The sequence below is a fragment of the Panulirus ornatus genome, chromosome 4, assembly GCF_036320965.1.
Source record: "Panulirus ornatus isolate Po-2019 chromosome 4, ASM3632096v1, whole genome shotgun sequence".
Taxonomy (NCBI): domain Eukaryota; kingdom Metazoa; phylum Arthropoda; class Malacostraca; order Decapoda; family Palinuridae; genus Panulirus; species Panulirus ornatus.
Window position 1 is genome coordinate 69,688,510 of NC_092227.1, and position 19,840 is coordinate 69,708,349.

The 19,840-nt window shown below is 42.8% G+C and overlaps 1 protein-coding gene across 3 annotated transcripts in view; it reads right to left on the reverse strand.

Moving 5' to 3' along the window:
* The window catches only part of LOC139767114 (D-beta-hydroxybutyrate dehydrogenase, mitochondrial-like), a 44,648-nt gene that overhangs the window by 15,236 nt on the left and 9,572 nt on the right, over window positions 1-19,840 (reverse strand). For 2 of the 3 annotated variants that reach the window (XM_071696123.1, XM_071696105.1), the window contains exons 2-4: window positions 8,651-8,890; window positions 5,634-5,717; window positions 3,686-3,848 (exon numbers count right to left, since the gene is read on the reverse strand). In XM_071696123.1, the coding sequence (XP_071552224.1) occupies window positions 3,686-3,848; window positions 5,634-5,717; window positions 8,651-8,815 (412 nt within the window). In that variant the 5' untranslated portion in view covers window positions 8,816-8,890. The remainder of the gene's footprint in view (window positions 1-3,685; window positions 3,849-5,633; window positions 5,718-8,650; window positions 8,891-19,840) is intronic. The other variant, XM_071696114.1, reaches the window with a different exon arrangement.

Sequence of the window (19,840 nt, forward strand, 5' to 3'; positions counted from 1 at the left end):
TGTCCTAAAAACATTACAATCAGTTATGCTGATGATGTTCTTGTACGCACCAAAACATATCGTGAAATGCAGTCTTAACCGCATACACACAGCCTGTGGCATTATAATCATTTTTGCAGACACAACAACAGTCTTTAATAAACGAATTGGTAACGGTGGGAGTGGACCATCTAAATTGAAAACTGGTGAAAAATAAATTGACTAAGTCTCTTCCTTTAAATATCTTGGCGTCTCATTCCAATGTACTGCAGCTGGTGTGCAAAAACTACTTGGACAATGTACAGATAGAGCTCTTACAGTTGTTGCAGTGTACAGCCATATTTATGGTACAAATATCAGAAGCGTTGAAATTATGTATATTTGGTTTTAATAGATTACCAGGCACCAGTTTTCGTCCTACACAACAGCTAAGATATCAACAGACTTTTAAAAAAATGCAAAATGAAGCCTTAACATAATTGCCCGAAGACCACTAAAGTACTCAACATGCGGAAAGAACTTAGTATTCCTAGCACTAAGAATACTTGAAAGAAATCTTACGATAGGACTGAAACCTGCATGGTGATCCAGATAGTCTTGTCGCTAAAGAATTGTTAAACCATATATGCCATGGCATAAGTGATTCTAAGTGGATCCAAATAACAGCCAACCACATGACATTGTTTGGTGTCCACAATTTGTATAAAATGAGGAAACTAGCATTTCCTGCCTTCTTAGCAAATACCTCCCTTTGACATCACTTCACCTACTTATACACCTAAGGATCTAATTACTTATAATCTTCACCTTCAACATTTAGCCATATCTAGAGCTCTTGATCATATACATAAACTCCAGACTGACAATAACATTGCCCATGGCATCTTTACTGAAGGTTCTCGCAATTCTGCCACAGGGAGGGTAGGCAGTGTGCCACTGTGATCCAGTCCTGTGGTAACAGATTAAAGATAAGCAATTGGGCATCTAGCCTACAAACTGAACTGGCCGGCACACTTTCTCCCGGGCAAGTGGAATTCACTCCCACAGACAGTTTAATTATCCCTGATTCTTTATCTTCACTACTTGCCCTTAAAACCCTGAAATCAGAATGTAACATGTTGGTCTCTAAAGCCATATACGAATATTCAAACATTATTGCACAAGGGATTCAAATGAAACTGTTATGTATTCCCTCTCACGTAACCTGCGTAAGCATGACAAAGCTGATGCTTTAGCCAAACTTGCACATAGTAAAGGTGATGTTGAAAACAACACTGGATTGTCAATTGAAAGCCTCAAAACTGGAATTAGAGAGGAATTAACAGACCTCTCCGAAGCAATTGACGCAAATAGACGAGTTCTCGTGAACGCATATAGAAACATTTTCCACCATAGTGGAATGTGTAAAGTAAAACATGTGTACGGGGAAAGTAATAAGAGCAGCAAGTTACATGATGTTGCTACTTGCTACCGAGGCTAGGCTATAGGTACTACTGGCATTTTGGACTGTCTAGAGATGTTGATCATGTGGCCTGTACAGTATAGGTTTTCACACAAACCAGAACACTATGTCTTAGCATGTTAAAAAACAGAGACTTTTTGAGATAGGTCTAAACAAACTGCAAGAAATGTCACAACACCCAAAGCTTAAAAGTTTGAATCCACTTTTTGCGCTTAGTAAAACTTACCATACGAGACTATGTAATATATGTAAATAAGATATCTACAACGAATCCACTGTGTAAAAACCTATGTAACATTGACCCAGTAAGATCTAGGTACGACTCTCTTTGACCTCTGCAATCCTTTGTGCTACGCTCACAGAATGAGCATGGGTGCACAATAAACTTACCGGGGTTACCGGCACAAATTCAATCATTAGTAAATGATATTAATGCTACTATCAATATATATATATATATATATATATATATATATATATATATATATATATATATATATATATATATATATATATATCTAGAAAGTAAACGAAGCTAGTGCATCGTACGCCCGACAGCCATGTGGGTGGTGCTGCCTGTAGGTAGGATTGTTGTCTAGACGTGTCGTGGGGAAAATAATAAAACAAAATACGGACTAAACACATGAACAACAACAACTGGAACGGCATTACCAATCTGATAATCTGGAAATCAATCCAAATCATTCGAATGTTGCCTGACAACTGTAAAGGTTGCAGCTGAGAAGCCATTCAGAACTAGATAGCTGGTGGTGAGAACATACGCCCAGGGATGACCCCGTAACCTGTACAGGGAATATCTACCAAGTTTTTCAGCACTGGACCTGACCTAGACCTGACGGGGGTGAACACCCTGACCAGGTTTTCCCACCCTCAATATAAACAGTTACGAGCTGCATTCAACACTGGCGTCTCTACACCTAGCTTAACAAAGGTTTACGTGGATGTTTGAAGTGCAAGGATAAACTTATTATGACTGTGTAGGTAAACATATGACTGTGCAGGTAAACCTATGGCTGTGTAGGTAAGCTTATGACAGTGTGTAGGTAAACTTATGACAGCTTACGGGTAAACTTATGACTGTGTTGGTAAACTTATGACAGTGTGCAGGGAAACATGACTGCTAGTAAACTTATGACTGCAGGTAAACCTATATCAGTGTACAGGTAAGCATATGAGTGTGCAGGTAAACTTATGACAGTGTGTGGGTAAACTTATGACAGTGTGCAGGTAATCTTATGACTGAAGGTAAACATATGACAAAAGCAGGTAAACTTGTGACTGTGTAGGAAAACATGACAATGTGGGTAAACTTATGACGGTGTGCAGGCAAACTTGTGACTGTGTGCAGGTAAACGTATGACATTATGTAGGTAAACTTATGACTGTGCAGGTAACCTTATGACTGTGTGCAGGTAAACTTATGAGTGTGTAGGTAAACGTATGAGTGTGTAGGTAAACGTATGAGTGTGCAAGTAAACTCATGACAGTGTACAAGTAAACTCATGACAGTGTGTAGGTAAACTCATGACAGTGTGCAGGTAACCTCATGACAGTGTGTAGGTAACCTCATGACAGTGTGTAGGTAAACTCATGACACTGAGCAGGTAAATTCATGACAGTGTGCAAGTAAACTCATGACAGTGTGTAGGTAAACTCAATACCGTGAGTTGAGCCTCAGGTTCTCAAGTGTCTGTAGTTTGTGGTCAATATGTTTTCCACAACTGGCCTCAGATGATGACCACCTGAGACTGTGTAGCTGTCGCACGGGTGTGGCGGTGTCCCTGAGCCAGGTCTTAATGTCCGTCTACCAGTGAAGGTTGCCGTGTGGATTCGCCACTCCATGACGATGCCTAAGACGATGCCTGGGCTGCGCTGAGGATTCGGACTTAGAGTGTATGTTGCAATGGCTACCTACTGTTCGTATAGTTTTCCTTTTATAATCACGATGTCGCTAGTTTCAGTCCTTGTTATGATGCCGCGCTGTTCTCAGCAATTACACAGTTGGCATCCTACTGAATAAGCTTTGTCTCGAACACCGTATGTCTGTTTCTGAAGCTCATAGCTCTGAGAACTCTTATATACACTAAATCAAATGTAAGATAATAACAGAAGGAACATATGTCTGACACTGAACACTTCCTATCTGCTCAGTGTTGATCATGAATCATATGATCAATAATGAGGTATACTGTTATTAATCACTGTGATTCATCTGCTTCTTACCGTCCCCTGGCAGTAAATCTTTGACGTGCTGGGCCGCCTTGTCCAGCTGGTCCTGGTTGGTGACGTCCATCTGCAGGACGTGGAGGCGGCTGGAGCCCTCCTGTCGCAGATGATCCGCGCCCTCACCATCAGCCTTCAGGCATCCTGCAAACACCCGGAAGCCCTGCGGGATAGAGAAAATGGTTAGAGGGACGCACCGGGAGGTTGGGATAATGATGCTTCCCCCACACAGTTCCACTAGCTACAAAATTTGCCCCATCCAGTAACTAGACTCCCACAGTGACTTCTCACAGAATCCATCCCACTCAACTCAGTCACTAAGTCTTTTTTAACTAAAGAAAATCAATGATCAGCATCAGCTTAGGTGAAGATATTAAAACTATTTCTTACCAGAGTTATAAGACGTTAAACCTCATTACAGTGCATGAATACACAGCTTAATAGCTTCAAGTAGGGAGGAATAATGGATAAAAGCATCGATGATGGATTTACTGTTTTATACACGATTTCTTCCCTCGTCTCCTAGTTTGCCCAAGGAAGAATGTCCGCCTTGTCACACTGGCTAAGCTGTCTGGTGGTGTGGAGCGGACAGGTGTGGAGGGAATGGCCTCAAGGGACATCACATCTGCTAAGGACAGCCAACAGACCCGCGCACGGCGCTCCATCATGCATAGCAACGAGTACGATGCCGGCGACCAAACAGGAAAAGACGAGTAAAAAAAAAAAGAGAGAGTAATCCTTCGGACATCAACACTCTTCAGAGAGCCTGTTTCGGACCGCTAAGAGCAGGAAAACATAGAAAAAGGAAAAATAACATTGCGATAAACAAGTCGTGTTTCCACGATCATTACAGCAGTACAGACGAACTCATTCCCAGGTCAGGTAAGACTCTGTATCAAAGAAGATATTATGGTCCTCTTGATCACACCTGGGTAAGGTTTGTTTAGCATACCACTCGCAACTACATGCCTAAGTAGAGTCGAGCTAAGGATCACCTGAATGACAACCAGTGAATAATTACACCAACTGCAGGTCATACAGTGCTGAATGGTCGAAATCGAGTTCATGTTTTCACACATGTTGGATTCAACACAGGCATCACCGAAGCGACTCGCGTCGATCTACAGTGTGACCTGGCCGCGGGCGCTGCCGGGTTACCCTCCACTCACAGGTCCCCAGCTACGTGAAATGGGATGTCATTATTCATAGAAAACGTGGTCTGCAGAAAGTAAGGAACATTGCAGATGAAAAGGAAAGTTTATCCATCAATATTCGCGGAATGTCGAACGAGGGAGCCCTACAGATACCACACTGCCAGAAGCTTTCTAGATATCAAGCAAGACAACAAAAGACTTTCGGAAGTCTCTTATAAAACATAACCAAACATTTGTTACATAGGGAAGGATTTTACTAATGATGTCGCCTTGCGAAAACTATGCCGATGGTCAGCTAGATGACTCAGATTTAAGATGTTTCAGGATATGAGAGTTGAAGAGAGATTCATAGACTTTAAAAGCAATATCTGTCGGGATATAAGGGTTTCAGCTGTACCAAAGTATGTTTCCATGGCAAAGAAAAAAAAATAAAAGGATTTGGGCAGAAGGAAGAAGAGAACAGAAGAGAAGAGCTTGTACTGACTCACACACACACACAGATTCCTTCAGACCAAGAAGGAGACATCAACCCTATCATATGTCTCTAATATCTTTAGTGACTTACATTTTCCTTTTCCCTGAACCTTGAACAAAATGTACCCTTAGCAAAATAAACTAACTAGACCCTTTGAAATCAAATGATCGTTATCAAAATCATTCTATCATCGGACACTCGAATTTGAATCTCTTCGTGTGTGTGTGTATATATATATATATATATATATATATATATATATATATATATATATATATATATATATATATATATATCACAAGTTAGAAATCCTACTGACCATTTTGTCCAGGTGAAGGGCCAACGTGTTGCCAAACCCGGAGTCGCAGCCCGTCACCACCACCGCCTTCCCAGTGACCGACACCTGAAATAAGAGGTAACTGCTGCAGCAAACACCAGTGCTCAAATAGTAATAAGATCAATATGCATATATCTGTTTATATGAATTCAAATATCTACGAGTACCTATCTATCCATCTATCTATCTATCTCACTCGAAAAGAGTCCAGTATTTCCCTGCTACTGGAAGGGGTGCAATCTCGTTTTCAAAAACCCCTTCAAAGAAAACGCCCCTGGGTTATATATTAATAATAACAATAATAACAATAATAATAATAATGATAATAATAATAATAATGATAATAATAATAATAATAATATTAATGATAATTATAATCATAATAATGGCCACCGCCATTCAGCTGCATGTAGGTTTTATTCAATCCAGTACGGGGCACTGTTCACATAACTAGGTTAACTCTACCTCCACTCGCTCTTACCCAACCATCATCTCTCTTCAACCATCCCTTTCTCTCCGCCGATATGCAGCAGCCTCGCCGTGTTCTGCAGTGGTCAGTACGGCCGCCGCTCACGTGAGCTGTGTCCCTATCGTTAAGGCTTGGAGCCGCGGCACGCGTCTGGCTCTGTTGACCACAGAGTCTGTGTATGTACCAGCCACACTGGTCATCACGACACCTTCCTCTTTCCTCACACAGCAGAAGCTGTGGAATTCTCCTCTTCCTTTAGCCCGTTTTTTTTCCTGTAACCTTTCTGTCAGTGAGTACATGATGAGTCCTAACTAATGTTTTCACCTAAGAAGACCATGTCTGGGGCATGTATTTGCCCATTTCATGTTCTGTTACTATAAAAAGTAATATATATATATATATATATATATATATATATATATATATATATATATATATATATATATATATATATATATATAACAAACCAGTGCTGGACGGCGGGCTTCAAGTGTAATGTTGGGATTTAAATAACTTCGTTAAGTACTGGCACCTGATGAGTTGGATTGTCTCCACGAAACATGTCGTGCCACATGTATAGAACATTATCTGTTAAATAAAATTGTATGAACTCCTGAAGTGAGATTTCACTTTCATAACTTTCATCACGGACTAGTGTGATCACACACACACACACACACATACACACACACACACACATATATATATATATATATATATATATATATATATATATATATATATATAGTTTGTTGAGTATTCCTGGTAAATTATATGGGAGGGTATTGATTGAGAGGGTGAAGGCATGTACAGAGCATCAGATTGGGGAAGAGCAGTGTGGTTTCAGAAGTGGTAGAGGATGTGTGGATCAGGTGTTTGCTTTGAAGAATGTATGTGAGAAATACTTAGAAAAGCAAATGGATTTGTATGTAGCATTTATGAATCTGGAGAAGGCATATGATAGAGTTGATAGAGATGCTCTGTGGAAGGTATTAAGAATATATGGTGTGGGAGGCAAGTTGTTAGAAGCAGTGAAAAGTTTTTATCGAGGATGTAAGGCATGTGTACGTGTAGGAAGAGAGGAAAGTGATTGGTTCTCAGTGAATGTAGGTTTGCGGCAGGGGTGTGTGATGTCTCCATGGTTGTTTAATTTGTTTATGGATGGGGTTGTTAGGGAGGTAAATGCAAGAGTCTTGGAAAGAGGGGCAAGTATGAAGTCTGTTGGGGATGAGAGAGCTTGGGAAGTGAGTCAGTTGTTGTTCGCTGATGATACAGCGCTGGTGGCGGATTCATGTGAGAAACTGCAGAAGCTGGTGACGGAGTTTGGTAAAGTGTGTGGAAGAAGAAAGTTAAGAGTAAATGTGAATAAGAGCAAGGTTATTAGATACAGTAGGGTTGAGGGTCAAGTCAATTGGGAGGTGAGTTTGAATGGTGAAAAACTGGAGGAAGTGAAGTGTTTTAGATATCTGGGAGTGGATCTGTCAGCGGATGGAACCATGGAAGCGGAAGTGGATCATAGGGTGGGGGAGGGGGCGAAAATTTTGGGAGCCTTGAAAAATGTGTGGAAGTCGAGAACATTATCGCGGAAAGCAAAAATGGGTATGTTTGAAGGAATAGTAGTTCCAACAATGTTGTATGGTTGCGAGGCGTGGGCTATGGATAGAGTTGTGCGCAGGAGGATGGATGTGCTGGAAATGAGATGTTTGAGGACAATGTGTGGTGTGAGGTGGTTTGATCGAGTAAGTAACGTAAGGGTAAGAGAGATGTGTGGAAATAAAAAGAGCGTGGTTGAGAGAGCAGAAGAGGGTGTTTTAAAATGGTTTGGGCACATGGAGAGAATGAGTGAGGAAAGCTTGACCAAGAGGATATATGTGTCGGAGGTGGAGGGAACGAGGAGAAGAGGGAGACCAAATTGGAGGTGGAAAGATGGAGTGAAAAAGATTTTGTGTGATCGGGGCCTGAACATGCAGGAGGGTGAAAGGAGGGCAAGGAATAGAGTGAATTGGAGCGATGTGGTATACAGGGGTTGACGTGCTGTCAGTGGATTGAATCAAGGCATGTGAAGCGTCCGGGGTAAACCATGGAAAGCTGTGTAGGTATGTATATTTGTGTGTGTGGACGTGTGTATGTACATGTGTATGGGGGGGGTTGGGCCATTTCTTTCGTCTGTTTCCTTGCGCTACCTCGCAAACGCGGGAGACAGCGACAAAGTATAAAAAAAAAAAAAAAAAATATATATATATATATATATATATATATATATATATATATATATATATATATATATATGAATTAATTTCATGTTTTTCGGTAGGTGGTAAATATTCATCTTACATATATAATGATCCAGGGAGCAATAAAGGGCTCAGGCATTGGGCTTAGCCCGTGCAACTTACGAATAATTGATGAACTGGTTAATGGATTCAGGTCTTTGGATGTTTAAAGCCTAGAGCTAAAGCCTCACTTCCCCTTAGTGACCTGTTTATCCACCATATTGTACGGTCAAGATCCAAACGCACACTGAACTAACCTTCAAGTTGGCCCTGTATAAGTAAGCAGCGGCAGTGAGGAGCCAGAGGGCAGGGAAGGCCAGGAGACAGGAGACGATGCCCAGGGCGCTGAGCAGCGTGGCCAGCAGGGCGCTCACTCCCCCCAGCGACACCACCCGCACCACTTTGTCCAGCGTCCACAACATCCTCGATCACCTCTCCTCCACCTGCTGCTGCTACTAATACCGTTACTGCTGCTGGTGCTCCTGCTGCTCTTACTGCTGCCCCAAGAGAGAACATAGATCATCAGCATGACGAACACCTGCTTCAAGCGTATAAGTCACAGTATACCAAGAATAATGTTATAACTGATATAAAAGAAAGAAAAAGTAGACTAATGGGCATCATCTGCATATAATCACTGATGTAAGCGATCACGTCACATAACTTGTGTATAAAAACAAAACTTTAGAGAAAATGTTACAGAAAGCTCGTGATACGTTACATTGTTCTACAGAATATATTTAGAACTGTGTTGTAATTTACAGCGTATATCGCCAAACGTTAATACATAATATATATATATATATATATATATATATATATATATATATATATATATATATATATATATATATATATATAGGCGTTACTGGACTACATCCGCACGAGTTACACCGCGAATGAAAAGAGTCACCTTTAGTGAAGCTGTATCCTCGTCAGATGACGAAACAGTGTAAAGTCTCGTCAAAGAACTACTCGCTTCAAAGGAGTCCATCCTATCCCTGTTACTGAGTGTAGCGCAACCTTGTAGCTGCAGAAGCCCCTCGAGAAGAGGCCCTGGTTTAATACCAGGATTGTTTCAGGAACGAGTCCTGGAGTAATGACGTAATATCTAACCATATTTCATTCATCTATAACTGCTCACACGAACCCCTTTCTTCGAACGGTTCAGAGGTTCCTCCAGGACCCCTCCTCCAGGAGCTCCTGGAAACGATGCGCCATTCATCCTGTGAATCATGGAGACGCTCTTACATCGCCCTGTGTCAGCAAAGACCACCTCCGACCCTGTGAGAGCAGAGGGAAACATCATTCAACAAGATAATTCATGGACGGTTCAATCGTGTCTAACCCCTACATCAACTGTCGTGCAGACCATGAATAACCTGAATATGGACCTCTGGCGAATCATGTGACCCCTGCAGGTCATTTCAAGAGAAAGATCATGAAGCTGTGACCAAAGTTCATATCTTACCTAATCCACCTGAAGTATTAAAACGGTTTTCCTGGGTGTCGATTCCATGAAAAACATGCGAGCCAGACACAAAGGTATAAATGACCCAGAATATTGGTTTCAGTGACATTACGATGCCATGAAGTGTGATATATATGCGCCATATTTAATGTGTTTATTACAAAATGCACGACTCTGTTGTATATAATCACCCACCCGCTGATTTACCTAATAAATCAGTCTTCCATATCAAACTACATCCTTCAATACGACACTACAACTACAAACATTTGATCTGCTATGGTTTGGACGACACACAACACGAACGCTGATCCAACAGAATGACAATCACAGACGTTCCATGACTGTGTCCTCAGACTTCATGACCTACATGAGGAAGGAGGTCGCTGGATCTGACGGGGTCGTCCATGCGCTCATGACATACAGTCATGAGAGTAAAGGACACATGGAGACGAGATGAAAGCCGATGGAAGATGCCTGAACGATTGTCTATTTTCTATGTGAAGACGACGCGGTGGAACCAACCATTCGGACTGCTAATGACGAGTGACCGGCCAGATATTTCCAGACAAGTGGGTCACCAGTGAAGGAGAAGAAGTGCTGTGCTTGGAGTCAGTCCGGGGAAGCTGACACACACACACACACACACACACACGTTGCTGCATACCATGGACATCGCCAAGCGAGGTTGTTAGGTGACGTGGATCACACCTGATGACACGGATGTCTCTACGCTCGCGGTCAGTCAGTCTCGCTAACAAGTTCCTGTCCCTGTAAATCCTTCCGGTAGCTGGACGTAACCAGTATGACGCAGGTGCTGGGCGATGACAGGTGCAACACAAGAACCCGCCTTCCACGTGCTCCTCCCCTCCTCCCTCCTCCCACCAGGTGCGACACCACGTCACGCTCCGGTACATCGAGGTAAAAGCTGGGCTTGGTCACCCCGGAGCACGTTCAGCGGTGTCACGCCAGCACAGTGTCCACTTTCACAGGTTCCGTCAGCACCTGCTGGTAACGAGTGGCTTCTAGCCAATGAGGAGACGTGGAGCGTGGCGATGCGCGATCATCAAAGACGCACTCGAGAAGGAGTCAACATGGCCGGACAGACTTGGTACGCGAGGAACAGGAAGGATGACATCTCCACTAACACGGATGGCATAACAGGCTTGCCACGTGTGAGGCCAAGCAGGGAGGGTGCTACACCTCCCCCACCCAGCCAAACCAAACTTTGGGTGGACACGGAAGAACGAAGCGACTGAGTAGGAAGCGAAGTAGATGATTCAGCCACTTACTGGTAAGGCCTCCTGCTCTGTGATTAAGTGTAGCTCTTCTTTAAGCCGCCAGTGAGGCAGCTGTGAGCCAGACAGGTAACGGGAGAAATGCTTAGCATTCATGTTGCATCTGAGAAGTCATTACAAGTAAATCCCACAGTGTCTCCAGAGGGATCTGAAGTGAAGAAAATATGCTCAAATAAAGGTAATGATGAAATCTGTGCAGATAAATCTCATCTTGTTTCTATACGGGAACGGTAGAGCCTTCACGTTCCATTTTAAGGCTTTGGGCCTCACTATGACCCCTGGGTCACTAAACTCATCTCCATTCAGTTCTGATATCAGTTCGTAATCCTTGGGATGGCTATAAGGAAGGCTGGGGGCTGATGTGCATAATATTAAGATAAATACAATATTTCTTGGAGTCATTTTGCCCAATGTTTTCGTAATAAGGATTCTCCATGGCAGCCATACTGGGGGAAAATGGACGTCACGGCTGACACGGCGAATCCAGTCCCTTAAAAAATATGTTCCCTATGACGTTTAGTGTAATTGAGCCTTTTGCGTAGAACCAAAAGGGAACTCACTCTAAAAGCCGTTGAAAGAATACCACTGAGTCCTCCTTAGGTGACAGCTCACACCCTCCAACACCATGAATGGATAAACACTTACAATGAACAAACCCCCAACCATACACACGACAGACATAATGTTGACTTCCTCACACCACCAACATGAACACCAACAACATGAACACTAACAACGTGAACACCAAAGCAACACACAAACGAAATGGTCTCCAACCACTAACTGCCACCAGACTGGAACACAAGAAAATAATCCAGTAATATCTCTACAAATAATTCATCCGCTCCACTCTAAACTATGCCTCACCTGCCAGGTCTTATACTCTCTCAAATGCAAATATAACTATGGATAAACAAAAATCACATAAGCACAAACACCCAGTGCACACTCTCAAACCATCACACTGCCAACACAAATACCAGACAAACAACACATTATACAGAACACCTCTTTCATCAGCTTATCCTTTTACCACAGAGAATTCCCATTCACACACATTATGCAGTTCATCATCAGTGGCATCACCAATACGAACAAAGAAGTGCTCAACCTTCTTCAAGAACACAGCAAACACAGTTCACATCCGAGAAAACAGACTTACACTCAATTCCTTCCTCCCTCTTTTCTATAACTATACAACCCTACGACATGACAGACAACAAGGATAAGGAGGTAGACTCAAAGCACTTGTACACCACAACATCTCATTCATTGACACAACAGATCATACATTCTGGCATCAGCACTTGAAATACAGTCAAGCAGTAAGACTACAAGCATCATCTTCACCGATCAACTTATACATACCCCGCGTCCCGTTTTCCAACTGTCCTTTCCAATACTTTCTCTAGCTGCAGAACATAACCAACATTCTCAACACTTGTCTACATGAAGACTTCAGCGTCCACCTTCCTGCATGGCGCAACACTCACACCCAAGATCTCCGAAGCAAAATATTCATAAACCAACTGCATCTTTTCAACATCCTCAGTACATGCAACTAGCTAATCAGACCCCCAACCCACCTCCTCAAGCAACCGACATCACCAGACATTAGTTTTGCCGTATCAACACTGCACACAGGGACCACCAGGAACACATTCCTTGAACTGCCGAGAGATCTCTTGTCCTTTCTAATAACTCCTCACCTAACACAGCCAACCCTCATAAAAACCATGGTAAAAGAGGACAGGCCAGCATCCACACAGAACATGGAATTCAAGCACTAAAACTCCACTAAAGGTGATTCCTATTCATATATCATGCAGTATCATAATATATTAAAGTTCAAACCAAATCGGCAAGAAACACATACCACAAGGACATACCACATACCACAAGAACTATTACCCAAACCACTAGCAATTTGCATACCTTCTAAAACAAAGAAACTTGCTTCAAGAAAACCATATAGTACAAAGACAAATAACAGAATAAATCCAAACAATAAACAACACCGTCACTAGCCTAATCACTGAAAGGTAAACAGTAAGCAGGCAGTCCTTCCCAAACACAATGAAACACACAACCCATAGCATCCAACGCAGGCACACGTTAAGGAAGATCTACTCTGACCCCGTCAACCTTGACCCCACTAATGAAGTGCTTCTGGTCCAGTCTAACAACATCCCTTAACCGAAAGATACTCATGAAACACTGATCATAAATCAGCCATATACCAACCTCACCCCTAAACTGGAAAGACATGAAAAACCTACTCACTATCCACTTATAAACAACTACCCACCTGCCCTTCACTCCCACTTATACAAGCAATGCAATCAAAAGCTTAAAGAACTCTCCTGCAGCAAACTCTCACAACATATCGAACTTTCCTATAAAACAATTCAAGCGCTCACAGATATCTTCAACTCCCTGGCTACACACCATAATCCCCAACATCTGGCAACATGCCAGCATCATATGTACCTGTCTTAGAATCCTCCAAACCACCTGTCTCCCCTTCCTTTTACCGCACCTACATCATATCAATCCTCAGCATCCAAACTCTTTGAAAATTTAGTCTAGAGCAGACTTAAGCTAAATATCCCACTCTCTCCAATATAACATAGTTTGAGAACCGATCATTTCACGACCACACTACACACATACCTCACACAACACATCCCCGATGACATCAACCACTCACAACCTCCTGCGCAGTATCCATGGTAGAGCACATCAACAAAGCATTTGATACAGTCCACTGTAACATTTCCACACAAAAGCTCCTTCAAACCAGCCACCACAGCAACTACAAACAGTGGGGTTCCCCAAGGAGTGGTTCACTCTCTAACCTGTCTTCAATCTTCCTACATGACCTTCCATACCCTCTTGCAGAACACAGCGTGAAGCACCAACATACATGCAACACAGCATCACACAATCAGAACCCTGGCTCACCCAGGACAGAATGTCCACATCCCAGCAGAATTCTTCAGTCATACTTTTAATTCCAGACAGACGTGAATCCAACCTATCCCGTCACCGTGAGTGGCCAATCACCCGCACTCAGCAAAACCCTAACGTATAGCGTCGCATTCGATATACATTATATTCCCATTCTACTACCTCTTCACCCACTTCAAAACAAAGATAAACACATGGGCAACAAACGAATCAAAAGCCCTTAGAACACTTACCTGTACCATATTTCGAGGAAAAGAATCCCATAATGACTCCTAGGAACAAATCCTTCACTCCACCCTAAAGCACGCCTCACCTGTCTGGTCGTCCATTGTCAAGACCAAAACCACACAAACCGGAGCACACAAAACAGTCAATAAAACAAAGATTCTCCCAATACAATCCCACCCCAGTATGTTAGAATTAAGTACAACTTTTAATTTTGTAATTAAGTAATCAAGCCACTTAGCGGAGGGGTTAATCTGTTTGGTACCCGTGACCATCCTGTAAACGTAGCTTAAAACGACTACACGCGTCACACAATGTCTTTGTTTGATCCCAGTGGCCAAATATCGCTAGTAGGAGACGTTATTAAAGCTGGTTCATTACAGATGCTGCTGTAAGCTGTGTATTTTCATACAGCAGATTCATTTGCTTAATGTTAATTGTGAATACAATTCCAAGATTTGAACATGAAGACATTAAACCATTTCTTGCAAAGATTTTTTAATGCCCTTCTCTTAACGATTCAGTTTTTCTCACAGTATAAGAAATTAATGTTTTTGCAGTCTGTGCTTTTATATGTAAGGGAATCTTGATTCTTGAGTATGCGAGTATTGATCCGTTGTCAAATAGGTCTAATGAAATAAGTGTAAACATTGTTAGAACTACAGGCATTTTCTGAAACTGTTTTAATGGAAGTGTAATACTAAATATTTGACCCATAGACGAAGTATCTCTCGGTACGCACATCTAATGACACTCATCTCCAGGACTAAACGACTGAAAAGAGCCTCTCTGACATGAACATAACAATTAAAGTAACAAAGACAACTCTGTCGTTGGAGGAGCTTTATTCTGGATCATCTGAAGCAGATGATTACCTAACACTCGTCTCCGCCAGCTAGCGAGTCTGGCCTTCAGAAAGTGGTCCGTCTGGTTGTGGGTCCATCGCCCAGGTACCCTCGTGGTACTCACGGCGGTGATCAACGTGGTACTGGCGTTATCAACGAAGCCACATTGATCATGACGTTGACCGAGTGGAGCGAGTTTACGCGTCGGTCAGAGAACGTATGGCAATGTGCGACAGCTCACCTCACAGGTTTTCCTGTGAGTATTAACATCACTCGACGGTGCTGGATTATTCCAAAGAGAACTTGAGAAAGAGTAACCCAGCTAAGTTCCAGGCTGTTACGTCAGCTGCTGCTGAGCAGAGGAACGATCGAAAACAGCTGCAAGTGGACTGAGGGAGAGGCGCATACCACAAGCCCTGATGGTCTTGAGACAAAATAAACAGTGGGACAACAACATTACCACACATTCCTAATCTCTGTATACCTGCACACAAGATGATGACCAAGTGGAGAATAATGAGAAAAACATCTTTTACTACGGGTATGTTTTTTACATGCTATGATTTTTTTTTTACACGTGCTATGAGGTCTTTTTTACACATGAGGGTTTTTACGCGTTATGAGGTCTTTTTTTACGTTATGAGTTTTTTTTAACGCGTTATGAGGTCTCTTTCACACGTTATGAGTTTTCTTTACACGTGTTATGAGGTCTTGTTTACACATGAGTTTTTTCTTACGTGTTATGAGGTCTTTTTTATACGTTATGAGTTTTTTTACACGTGTTATGAGGTCTTTTTTACACGTTGTTTTTCTTTTTTACAAGTGTCATGAGGTCTTTTCTATACTTTTTTTTTTACGTGATATTTACTCAATAAAAAAAGAAATGTAACTTCACCTTCGTCCCTCCGTGTACCAGCGGGCGGTGGTAAAGTGGCCTCACACGGTGCCATCGTGTGCACGGCGGATGGATGGATGTGTCTCCTTGGATGATGATTTACGAAAAATATCTGACGCCACTTAGTGTTTAACCGTGATCACGTCTTCACGATGGTGAACGTTCGTAGCGAAGGCGTCAGTGCGACTCTCTCTCCCTCTCTCTCTATCTATTATCTATCTACCTATCTATCTATCTATCTATCTATCTATCTATATATATATATATATATATATATATATATATATATATATATATATATATATATATATATATATATACAAACATTTATCTATCTATGCTTAATCGCCGTCTCCCACGTCAGCGAGGTAGCGCAAGGAAAACAGACGAGGAATGGCTCAACCCACCCACATGCACATGTATACACATAAACGCCCATATACATACATATACATTTCAACGTATACATACGTATACACAGACGTATACATATATACACACGTACATATTCATACTTGCTGCCTTCATCCGTTCCCGTCGTCACCCCGCCACATGAAATAACACCCCCCCCCCCCCATTCCAGCGAGATAGCGCCAGGAAAAGACAAAAAAAAGGACACATTCTTTGACACTTAGCCTCTAGCTGCCATGTGTAATGCACCGAAACCACAGCTCCCTTTCCACATCCAGGCCCCACAAAACTTTACATGGTTTACCCAAGACGCTTCAAATGCATTGGTTCAATCCACTGACAGCACGTCGACCCCGGTATACCACATCGTTCCAATTCACTCAATTCCTTGCACGCCTTTCAACCTTCTGTATGTTCAAGCACCGATCGCTAAATCTTTTTCACTTCATCCTTCCACCTCCAATTTGGTCTCCCGCTTCTCCTTCTTCCCTCCACCTCTGACACATATATCCTCTTTGTCAATCTTTCCTCACTCATTCTCTCCAAGTGTCCAAACCATTTCAATACACCCTCTTCTGCTCTCTCAGCCACACTCTTTTTGTTACCACACATCTCTCTTACCCTTTCATTACTTACTCGATCAAACCACCTCACACCACATATTGTCCTCAAATATTTCATTTCCAACACAACCACCCTCCTCCACACAACCATATATATAGCCTATGCCTCGCAACCATATATTGTTAAAGCTATCACTGTTCCTTCAAGCATTCCCATTTTTGCTCTCCGATGTAACGTTCCCTCTTTCCACACATTCTTCATAGCTCCAACAACCTTCGCCTCCTCCCCAATCCTATAACTCAAATCCACTTCCATGGTTCCATTCACTGACAAGTCCACTCCCAGATATCTTAAACTCTTCACTTCCTCCAACTTTTTCCATTCAGACTTACATCCAACTAAATTGTCCTCAACCCTGCTGAACCTATTAGCCTTGCTTTTATTCACATTTAATCTTAAATTTCTCCTTTTACACATTTTTCGAAAATTTGTCGTAGAATTTGTCGTAGAAAGCTACTAAAGGGGATGAGAGCGGGGGGCTAGAAACCCTCCCCTCCTTGTATTCTAACTTTCTAAATGGGGAAAGAGTAAGAGAAAGATGTATGTTAATAAGTAAAGTTGAGAGAGCTGAAGAGGGTGCGCTAAAGTATGGACATCTGGAAAGAATGAGGAAAGAAAGATTGACAACGAGATATGCGTGTCAAAATGAAGGGGACATGGAGAAGACAGACACCAAATCGGTGATGGAAGAATTGAGTGAAACAGTATTTGAGAGGCCGGGACCTGAACATGCACGTGACTGAAAGGCGTGGACGGTATAGAACAAGTTGAAGCGATGTGGTATACATGGGTCTAAGGGCTGTTATTGGACTAAACCAGATAGTTTGAAGCAGCAGGAGGAAGCCATGGAATGGTGTCTAGAGCCTGGTTGTGAATAGGAACCTGTCATTTCGGTGCATTACACATGACAGGTAGGGAATGGATGTGAGCGAATGAGGCCTTTTCTACGTCTGCCCATGCACTCACTCAGCTCCTAAAAGAGTCCCCTTTTTTCCTCTGCTCTCACTGCCAGGGTCATAGGCCTGAGAATCACCCACCTCTCGTAATATGCTTTTCGCCTAACCCTTATAAGTCTGAAGCTCACTTCCTTATATTCTTCACACATTCCCAAAACTCCTTTACCAGAAGCGCCGCCCCAACCCTTGTTTTTCCTCTGACAGTAACACCATTATTTAGTTCCTGGACACCCCCAAAACACTGTATTTTCCCCTTGAGTTTGAATCGACTCAGAGCCAGAACGTCAAGGTTCCTCTCCTCAAACATAGTACCTACGTCTCCCTTCTCATCCTGGTTACACCCGACACACATTCTGATACTCCCCACCGTGGGGATCCTTCAAGGAACCATCCTCACTGGACTCTGTTCTTTCTCTAGGAAAGTGACAACACAAGGAGGAAAGGATGTCTAGCCCCTCCACTCCCGTCCATATTTGTCACTTCTTATGACACGCAGGATATTCGTGGGTAAGTTTCTTTCTGCTATGTCCCCAGGGAAAGAGGAAACATGAAGTTTGGAATAAAGAACTGTGTGCGTCACATGGAGCCAAGTGTTAGGTGGATGATGGAGCAAATGATTGTGCCACTTGTCAAGTGTTATGTGGAAGATGGAGAGAAAGATTGTGTTTGTATAGCATACATGAGGAAGAGAAAATAGCGACCTGGGCTAGGGCAGGGAAACTTGACATCCACTGACGCGCTAGCTCACAGAGCCGCTGTCACTACTCGTCAAGCCACACCTAGGTGGCATCACCTCCGCGCTCGGTGCCCACCGCCCACCTGCTTCCGATATGTTCGTAACGACGAAATATTTTCCTAAAAGCGGGGGGAAAGAACGTAAACCTATGTAGTAATGGTCTGTAACAAGAGGTGTGCTAAGTTCATCAACTATGTAACAATGACATAGAAAGAAAACATAACAGACATGCATACGTCGTGTAAGCTCAAAAACAAACAGAAAAATAAGAGTAGCCCCTACATGGCTTTATGCCGCTACAAAGCCTTGTACCGCTACATAGCATTATACCACTACATGGCCTTGTACCGCTACATAGCCTTATACCGCTGCAATCTGTGCTATGATAGTATGCAAGTAAGCCCTGCATGACAATGTACAACACTAGGCACACGTGGTGCACGCCTCACGTACGCTAGACTCAGTTCTATGATTACTGCAACACATCAACTTTGTGAAACCACAGTTTCCGTAATATCTTGGAATATAATCGTTCTGCTGCAGGGTTTGGTCACTGTCAGGTTCCCGCGTACGTGAGAATAACCCACGGGAGAAAGATCATAGCCACACGGTGTTCTGTTCCCCAGCGGAAGCATAGGTCACCGATGTGGGACTGTGGCAAAGATGTTTTCAGTCTTCGGTGATGAATCAGTCTTCAGGGATGTGGAATATTGTTATAAACTACTATAGTAGGCGTCAGGCGCTACTGGTGTTTGGTGACGGGTTATAGCGGGCCGGGCGCAGCAGTCCACCAAGGCTGGCGGGCTACACTTTGGAGACATGGAAGCGGGGAGGAGGAGGGAGATGGGGGGGGGGGGGTTGCTACTCCTCGTGGGTCATGATCCTCCTCCACATCACCACGTCGTCACCAGCTGCTGAAACCTGTGACGTCAGCTACACGCCTGAACTGGATGTAAGTCATCAGGGAATCTGTCGCTTCATCTTCATTTCTTTTCGATAAGAGAGACAGTCTAAGT